The sequence below is a fragment of the Chrysochloris asiatica genome, unplaced genomic scaffold (assembly GCF_000296735.1).
Source record: "Chrysochloris asiatica unplaced genomic scaffold, ChrAsi1.0 scaffold00107, whole genome shotgun sequence".
Classification (NCBI taxonomy): domain Eukaryota; kingdom Metazoa; phylum Chordata; class Mammalia; order Afrosoricida; family Chrysochloridae; genus Chrysochloris; species Chrysochloris asiatica.
The window spans coordinates 8,372,580-8,382,412 of NW_006408625.1; the positions used below are offsets into that span (position 1 = coordinate 8,372,580).

General features: G+C 39.3%; 1 protein-coding gene across 1 annotated transcript in view; it reads right to left on the bottom strand.

The window, feature by feature from the left end:
- Positions 1-1,450, bottom strand: part of TMEM218 (transmembrane protein 218) — a 56,562-nt gene extending 55,112 nt beyond the window's left edge. Inside the window, exon 1 of the mRNA XM_006867681.1 lies at positions 1,341-1,450. Within this exon, the coding sequence (XP_006867743.1) occupies positions 1,341-1,450 (110 nt within the window). The remainder of the gene's footprint in view (positions 1-1,340) is intronic.
- Between the last annotated feature and the right edge of the window lie 8,383 nt (positions 1,451-9,833).

Genomic DNA, 9,833 nt, shown 5'->3' on the forward strand with positions numbered 1-9,833 from the left:
CATGGTGGACAGGTTTGAGATGAGCTTCTAGACAAACACAGACTAAGAAGACTACTTCCCAATCGCTAGTCAATGAAAACTCTATGAATAGCAGAGAAACATTGTCAGATACAGGACCAGGACTCAAGGAAACCAAAAATTCTTCTGACTCATTTTATTGAGAGATTCACTTTATTGCAGTGGTATAGAATGGAACCCACAATATCTCCAGGTGAACCACAATATCGCCTGTGAACCATGGACTGCCAGAAAATCTGTCTAGGAAGAAGTACAGCCAGAAGCGAATATGGGGAGATTTCATTTCACATACTTTGAAAATGTTATCAGGTGGGACCAGTCCCTGGAGAAGGACAACAACATCCTAGGTAAAGTGGAGGGTCAGTGAAAAAGAGGAAGATTATCAAGATGACTGATTGACACAACGGCTGCAACATTACAGGCTCAAACACAGCAACAACTAAGAGGAGGGTAAAGAACTGGACAATGTTTAGTTCTGTACACAGAGTTCCTATGACTTGGAACTGACTTGAAGGCACCTACATCAACAAGACTCAGAATTTGTCTGTCTGGTTTTTTTTTTTTTGTTGTTGTTTTTTTTTTACCTCAGCACAAAGTCATAATTATGAAAAATTAACAGAGCATTTCCTCTGGCCCCACTTCTCATTTTGTTTTGTTGTTTTTAAGTTCTGCTGAGTCAGTTCTGACCCACAGTGACCCTGTATAGGGTTTTCAAGGAGTGTCTGGTGGGTTTGAACTGGTGACCTTGCTGCTCAAACTGACCTTGTATCTAGTACTTCTCCTATAGTGCCACACCAGGATAAGCACTGGACTACAAGGTCAGTTTTTAGACCAGAATAATTTAGTACATTATATTACCCTCTACTTCAAATTGACATAACTGGTCAGAGAATTCTACACCATAGTTTCATTTTCCAGTCAGCTCTTGGTCTTACTCTGTTCTGAAGTCATTACTGTATATACAGGGTCAAGTCATTAAATGCTTCTTTAGTTTTTCTGAGTCCAAGTCTAGAGCATTTGGGACTGGGCCAAGTATCAACTATATATCTAAATAATTAAGAAACACAGAAACAATTCAGTAGGCAGCAAGAGGATATTTTCTGTCATCACTTGTGACCCTCCATCTTCTCCACAGTAAGAACTGAAAATGTCATCTCCCTTCTCTTTCCAATGCTGCTTCAGAGCATAAATAACATAATGCTTATATGATAAGAGGTTAAAATGCAACAGACTCAAACTGTCAGTAATTATAGAAATGATCTTCTGAATTCTAATGTTTAATAAGTGTTACCTAGGACTCCCAGCTTGAAAGAATGTCTTACCTAGCTATGCCGGAAGCTCGTGATAACAGCACACACAGCAGCAGCACTAATACCCAGAGCAGAGCCAAGATGAACACACCTGCACCCACACCGAGTAAGGTGCCAGCCATTCTGTGGGAGAAAGACATGTCAGCGCCACATATCAGGTTCAGTCCTGCAGCACTAGCCCCATGAAATAGTCTTGTTACTGTCAGTCAGACAAACACAGAATGCCTGAATTAATTATGGAGAGGGTTTTGGTGACTGGTATGTTAGGGAGATTAACCAATACAGGTCATAAACGTCTAGTCCTACATTCCAGAGTCCCTTAACAACAGCAGTAACAACAAAATCCACTGCTGACTGATCTACTCCAAATCAAAGTGACCTTTGTTGTTAAGTACCATCAAGCTGGTTCCTACTCATACAGACCCTGTAAGGATTTTCCATTTTTTCCAGGTTTTAAATCTCTTTTTATTTTTTTTCACTTTTTATTGTGAATTGAATGAAGGTTTACAGAGCAGATCATCAGTTTTACATTTAACAAACCATATACTTTGCTTCACTACATGGTTGCAATCCCCTCTATGTATCCAACAGTTTACTTCTATTCACTTTAATGATTTGTATTCCTCCCTGTGTCTACCCATACCTTCCTTCATCTATCCTCTGCTAACCTTTCTCTTGTATATTGCCTGCTCAGTCATCTGTGTTAATAATGTGTCTATCCTCTAGCCATGAATAATTTTCCTTCTTCTGTCCCTGTAACCATCATAGATTATTGTTTTATCAAAAAAACTTTTAAAAAGTTCTTACAATGTTGGTTTCATAGAATGCTTCTTTGTGATTGACTAATTTCACTCTGCACAATGTCCCACAGGTTCATCCGTGTTGTGAGGTGTTTCACAGATTGATCTTTATTCTTCCATTTTGTAGTATTTCGTTGTGTGTATGTACTCAAGCTTGTGTAGCCATTCTTCTGTTAAAGAGCATTTAGGTTGTCTTAATCTTTTTGATTTGTTTCTTGTTGACAGTATATTGAAGGATCCTGTTTTCTTATCCATTCTGCTCTTTATGTCTCTTGACAGGAACATTTAATCCATTTACATTCAGTGTAATTATCAGTAAGAATGAATTTATTGTTGTCATTTTTCTGTGTGTTTTTTTGTGGTGGTGCTGCTGGATTCTTTGTTCAACATAGTTTTCTTTACTGAGTTCATTTTGCTTGTGATTTTTATTTTCATTTTTAATTCTGTTATGGTAATGTTTACTAAATTTTTCTGATTTTCTTCTTTTTTTATTTTGAGGTACAGGCGTCTTATCTTTCTTTGAGGTTACCCTGTAATTTATTAATTTTTTCACTGGTTGAAGAAGTCTGTTTTATCTTGAATTCTACATGACTTCCTTGCCATTTGGAAATTCTGTATCTACACTATTCCTTTTTTTGCTTTTTAGTTGACTTCATTATGCACTGATATCTCTGATTCCCTATTTCTAGTCTTGTAAGTTTGTTTTGCTTTAAACCCTTCTCTCTCTGGATTGAGTTCTGGTTTGGTGTTGTCTGCTGTTATTGGTTCTCAGTCCAAAGAACACCCATTATCATTTTTTATAAAGTTGGTGTGGTCTTTATAAATTCCTTTAGCTCCTGTTTATCAGAAACTGTTAGTTTTGCTGTTATATTCAAGGGACAGTTTTGCTGGATATATGATTTTTGGTTGGCAATCTTTTTCTTTCAGAGTTTTGTTGTCATTCTATTGTCTTGCCTGTATGACTTCTGCTGAGAAATCAGAACTTAGTCTTATTGGTTTTCCTTTGTAAATAACTTTTCATTTTCCCAAGCTACTCTCAGGATTCTTACCTTGTTTTTGATTTTAGAAAGTTTGATTATGGTATGTCTGGGTGATTTTCTTTTCGGATGTATCCTGTTTCCTGTTTGGGGTTTGTTCAGCGTCTTATATGCTTGTCTTCTCATTTTTCATGATGTAGGTACTTTTCTTCCACTAACTCTTTGACAGTTTTCTCTTTGGTTCTCTCTTTCTAGTCTGGAATTCCGATCACTGTACATTGTTCCTTTTCATGGTACCCCACATAACTCTTAGGCTTTCTTTCTATTTTTTCATTCTTTTTTATGATTGTTCTTTTAGCATTAAGAGATTTATCTTTAAGCTCACTAATTTGGACTTCCATTGCTTTGCAATCTACTCTTTGCCCTTTCAATGTATTTTCCATTTCCGAGATCTTAGTATTAAACTTCTGGATTTCTAATTGCAGGTTTTATACTGTTTCAAAATTTGCATTTATTTAGTCTGTTTGTTCTTATAGTGTTTTCGTGAATTCTGCTAAAGTTTTTATTGTGTTCTCTGTGCTTTCCTCGATTTTTCTATGGATCTTTTGATGGTACCTAATTAGCATTCTTTTGAATTCTTTTTCGGTTCCATTATCTTGTCTTCCTCAGAATCTTTTTCTGGCTCTGCATCTTAGTCATTTGTTTGAGCCATTCTCTTGTTTCTTCGTGTGAACTAAAATAGTTTGTTGTCTCTGGGGCATTGTGGGGTTGTCATTTTTGTAAAAATAAATAGTGGCGTTATTGACCTGCAGGGGATAAATCTCTGGTGGGCTCCTGAAATTCAAGGAGCTCACAAGTTTTCTGTGGAAGGGATGTGACAGTAGAGTTCCTGGCCCTAGAGGGAGTTTCTATCCCCGTGAGTGTTATCTATGTTCAGGGCACTCAATCTGGAGTAACTCATGAGGGGCTTTGATGGGGCTGGCTTCAGTGTCTGTTAGGACCACAGGGAAGCTGGGGGCAGCATGATGGACTAAATGCTGATCTGGTGGTTCTGTCAGTTTTGTAGGTCTGGAGCCGAGTCCACCTAGACCCAGGCACCTAAGCAGCACACCAAAGTGGCTTAGCCTGCCCCCACCTCACACTGCATGGCTCCCAATCATACAGCTCTGAACTCCCAGAGACCAGAGTCTGTGCTGGAGGTGGATGAAAGTGGGAGCTGGCCACATTTCTGGTTACCAGGGGAGCATGAAGAAAAAGAAGAAATTGTAACTTTTCTGCTGCCTGTGCAAATTTCTCTGCCAGGCCTCTCCCTATTGCCAAAGCTGCTCAAAAGATGGTCAAGCCACATCTGGCAAGCTGTTTATAGAAAGTTTCCCTTTCTCACAGTTTCTGCTTGGCCTCTCTTCCCAGCAAGCAACTCTATCAACCTCTCTAACCTTTCTTCTGAAGTTCCGGGTACTTAATTTTCATCTGTGTTGGTTTTATTTTGTCTCTTGTTATCTTTGTTGTAGAGGGTCCATGTAGTGCACCTGCCATCTTGCAGTACATCCAAGGCTTTAAATCTTTGTGAGAATGGAAAGCCCCATCTTTCTCTCACAGAGAGGCTGGCAGGCTCAAATCTTGGATCTTGTGGTTCTCAGTCCAGTACTTATTGTATGGATCTCCATGAAGTTTTCAAGGCTGTAAGTCTCCCCCCAACCCCCCCTTTTTTTCCTAACCTCTTATTGTGAATTTAGAGTCCTGGTGTGGTGTGTAGGATAAGTACTTGACCATAAGGCCGATTTGAACCTCAAGGTCGGTGGTTCAACCTCACCATCAGCTCCTTGGAAATCATATACAGGGTCTCCATGAGTTGGAACCAACTTGATGATACTTAACAACAACAACAAATTGTGAATTAGGTGAAGGTTTACAGAGCAGATCAGTTTTCCATAAAAAAAATTCATACACATTTTGTTTTGTGCCATTGATTGCAATCCCCACAATGTAACATCACTTATGCTACTTCCTTCCTGTGTTTCCTTCCTTTCTTTCCTAAGCCTTCTGAACTTTGTCCTTGGGAAAACACTACCCTTTTGATCTCAAATAGTTGATTACTTTTAGGAATGCATGCTTCCCTAGTGCTAATGTTTCCCTTGAAGTATTGGTATGATACTGGACTGCTAACCATAAGGTTGGCAGTTCAAACCCACCATCTGCTCCTTTGAAACCCCTATATTGGATTGCTATAAACTGGAACAGATTTGAGGGCACTAACAACAGTAGATCTATTATTTGGCTGAAAATTGAGCCACAAGGGCGAATTTGGGTGACTAAGGGCCATAGCCTCTGGGGTTCCTCCAGTTTCTATCCCAGTAGTAAGTCTGTTTTGCTTGTTTGTTTGATTTTGAGTTTTGTTGCACAATTTTCTTCCACATTATCTAGGTCCTTCTAATCCTATTCCTGTTAGAGCAGTCGGTTGTATTCTGTTTCACTGTCATGGAGGCTTAAGCCACATGGCTCCATTAGTCCAACGACTAATTATTTCCATTCATCTTTGATTTTCTTCACTCTTCTTTGCTCTAGACAAGAAGAGACCAATAGCTGCAACTTATATGATCACTCACAAATTTCTAGTTGCGCTATTCACTAACATATGAGTTGTTAATTGCCATGGAGTTGGTTCCAATTCATAGTTACTGTGTATCATGTTTCTGAAGCTTTTACAAATCTTTGCCGGAGCAGAAAGCCTCGTCTTTCTTCCACATAACAGCTGGTGGGCTTGTACCACCAACCTTGTGGATTCTAGACCTATACTTATCCTACAGAACCACTATGCTCCCTAAAAACGAGGGGGTTAGGGCATCAAAATTTGTGGGAAAATTCAATTATCTTTTAATTCCATTTCCCCACATACTTTTTGAAGCCCTTTTGGATGTAGAACTATCTAATTAAACCTATTATGTATTTGTGTGTATATTACCAATGTCCTTCCTACACCCATTCAGTGTTCAGATTTGGTGCACCCACTGTTAGATTATTACTGCAGGATTGTGTATATAATAGTATTTACCTCTTTTGCCTTCAAGTCTTGTAGTCTATCCAGTATATTCTTTTACCTTCATCATTTTATTTGTTGACCTGCTCTTACAGTATGGTGCCCTCCCTAACAAGAAACAATTTGAGGTCTGATGTGGCACTATACGATAAGTATTGGGCTGCTAACTGTAAAGTCAGAAGTTCAAACCCACCAGCCACTCTCAGAAACCCTACAGGGTCGCTATGGTTGGAATAGACTCAACAGCACTTAACAATAGCAAGTTAGGCACCCTGGTGGCATACTGGGCTATGCGCTGGACTGTTAACTGTACGGCTGGGAGTTCCAATCACTCCTCAGGAGAAAGTCATGAGGCTTTCTGCTCCTGTAGATTTATAACCTTGAAAATCCTATGCAGGGTCACTATAAGTTAGAACTAACTCCATGACAAACATGGATTACTCTTCCTCCTTTCCCACACCTGATAACCATCAAAGAATATTTATCTTTGTTTAGTTGTGTGATTTTTTGTTTTTGTTTTTGTTTTTTTTTTGACATTGGCCACCCTATCACAAGATGGGCAGGAATTAAAGAGAATGATTACAATCAGGGCAATGCTAGATGCATGGAATCAGCTATCTCATAGAACCCTGATCGAACACCTCACAGAAGCTCCTAGATCCAGGAAAAGATTGATGACAAGACACATGGAGATCTCCAAGGAATGTTGTGGGTACAGATGCTGAAAGCAAATAAGGAACTTACCCTACAGCCAGTATTCTGAATTTAGACTGCTAGACTCCTAAACTGTAAAAGAATAAATTTCTGTTTGTGAAAGGCATCCACTTGTCGTATTTCTGTTATAGCAACACCAGATAACTAAGGTTGTTTCTAGCTATTCTTTTTGCTATTGTGAATAGTGCTGCAATGAACATGCTGATGTTAGGTGCCACTGAGTCAGTATTGACACACAACAGAATGAAACACTGCCGGGTCCTGGTCCTGCCTCAATATTGTTGCTACATTTGAGCCCATTGATGTTACCATTGTGCCAATCCATCTCACTGGGGGTCTTCCTCTTTTTCTCTGACCCTCCAGTTTACCGGAAGATATCCTTCTCCAGTGACTGGTCCCTTCGCACAGTATGTCTGAAGTATGAGACAAAGTCTGACCATCCTGGCTTCCATGAAACACTCTGGCTATACTTCTTCCAATACAGATCTGTTTGCTCTTTTGGGGACAGCCCATGGTACTTGCAATATTCTCCTCCAACATTGTAACTCATATGTATCAGTTCTTCCATGGTCTTCCTTACTCACTGTCCAACTTTCACATGCATATGAGGTTACTGAAAATACCATGGCTTGGGTCAGGCACACCTTTGTCCTCAAACTGACATCTTTGTTCTTCAACACTTTAAAAGGGTCTTGTGCAGCAGATTTGCCCAATGTAATATGTTGTTTGATTTCTTGACTGCTGCTTCCATGAGTGTTGATAGTTGACCCAAGCAAAATGAAGTCTTTGACAACTTCAATCTTTTCTCCATTGGTAAAAATGCTGTTTATTGGTCCAGTGGTAAGGATTTTTGTTTTCTTTACATTGAGATGCAATCCACACTGAAGGTTTTGGTCTTTGAACTTCATCAGTAATATTTTAAGTCCTCTTCGCTTTCAGCAAGCAAGGTTGTATCATTTGCATATGTTGTTGTTGTTGTTAAGTGCCGTCGAGTCGGTTCCGACCCATAGCGACCCTGTACAGGGTTTCCGAGGGTGTAAATCTTTACGGGAGTAGAAAGCCTCATCTTTCTCCTGCGGAGCAGCTGGTAGTTTCGAACTGCTTACCTTCAGGTTCGCAGCCCGATTCGTAACCACTACATCATTTGCATATAGCAGGTTGTTAATGAGTCTTCCTCTAATTCTGATGCCATGTTCTTCTTCATATAATCTAGCTTTTCAGATTATGTGCTCATCATACAGACTGAATAAATATGGTGAAAGAATATATCCCAGGCACACAGTTTTCCTAATTTTAAACCATTCAGTGTTTTCTTGTTCTGTTTGCACAACTGTCTCTTGGTCTATGTACAGGTTTCCTCATGGGTACAATTAAGTGTTCCAGAATATTCATTCTCTACAATTTTGTCTAGTTTGTCATGATTCACACAATCAAAAGCCTTTGCATAGTCAAGAGAGCACAGGTTAACATCTTTCTAGTATTCTCTGCTTCAAGCCAAGATCATCAGCAACGATATCCCTTGTTCCACACCCTTGTCTGAATTCAGGTTGAACCTCTGGCAGTTCTCTGTTAATGTACAGTTGCAGCCGTTTTTGAACTATCTTTAGCAAAAATTTACTTGCATGTGATTACTAATGATATTGTCCAATGATTTCATCATTTGGTTGAGTCACTGCTCTTTGGAATAGGCACAAATATTCCACCAGGTTTTCAACTGCCAAATTTATTTTTTAGAAGTAGAGCACCAGTTCTTTCTTCCAAGGTGCCTTTGGCAGGCTACCTACACAAACCTCATCCTCCTGACCACTCTGAAAGGGATCATAGTAGGAGATCCTGGATAGTATGGGAGAAAAATGTGGAGCAAAACTCAAAATCACAATCTCTAATATTTCAGTTAACAGTCAAGTGTGTTAACCTTTTGCACTTCTTAGGGACTCCCACACCAAACAAACTCTACTGTTGGTAAGGCTTGACTCTCTTCACCCTTCTGATCTTAACTTGGAGAGGTCTTCCCTAAGTGCTTCATTGAAAGTAATCTCCCATCTCCCAACAATTACTCTCTATCACTTCATCCTGCTTCAGAGTGCTTTTTGCAAACTATACTTTTTACTATTTGCTTACAGGTTTATTTTTTTTTTGTCTCTCCAATTAGAGTAGTAAACTCCATAAAAGCAGAGACTTTGTCTTGCTCATCACTGTATCCTGAGTTGTCAGAACAGAGATTATACTCAATAAATATGAGGGAGTTTCAAAAAGTCCATAGAAAATTCCATTATCTTTCAATTCATTTTTTTTTCCATGAACTTTTTGAAGGCCCCACATATTTTCTGATGAGTAAATGAAGTAGTGCTAAGAAGCTCATGAAATTCAAGTGACAGAGTGATATGATCCTGTGTAATTTTAGACAGATAACACTAAATTCGGGTCAAAGTGCTGGACACAAAGCTAATGCTGAAAGTGTCTCCTACAGAGCAAGCATATAGACAAATGCTGGATAACATAGAACAAAGTAATTTTAATGATCAGCAGAGCTAAAAAGCAATAAAGGAAAATCCTTAAGTACTATAAACAAAAAAAGTAACTCAGGCTGAGTGGCAAATAAAAACTGAAGCCCGAAGGTCTGTATGGTACATGTGCCAGATACAGGCCTGAGGAGCAGTATTGTAACTGCTTTGGAGACTATTTAGCAGTATCTTATAAAGCTAAATATACCCGTAAACTAGATTTACCTTTTCTGTTCCTAGGTATAAGGAGCTCTGGTAGTGAAATGGTTAAGTACTCAGCTGTTTACAGACAGGTTGGTGGTTTAAACCCTTTAGCGTAGTGGTTACGAATTGGGTTGCGAACCGTAAGATCAGCAGTTCGAAACTACCAGCAGTTCCGTGGGAGAAAGATGAGGCGTTCTGCTCCCGTAAAGATTAACAGCCTCGGAAACCCTGTGCAGGGTCGCTATGAGTCGGAACCGACTCCACGGCAC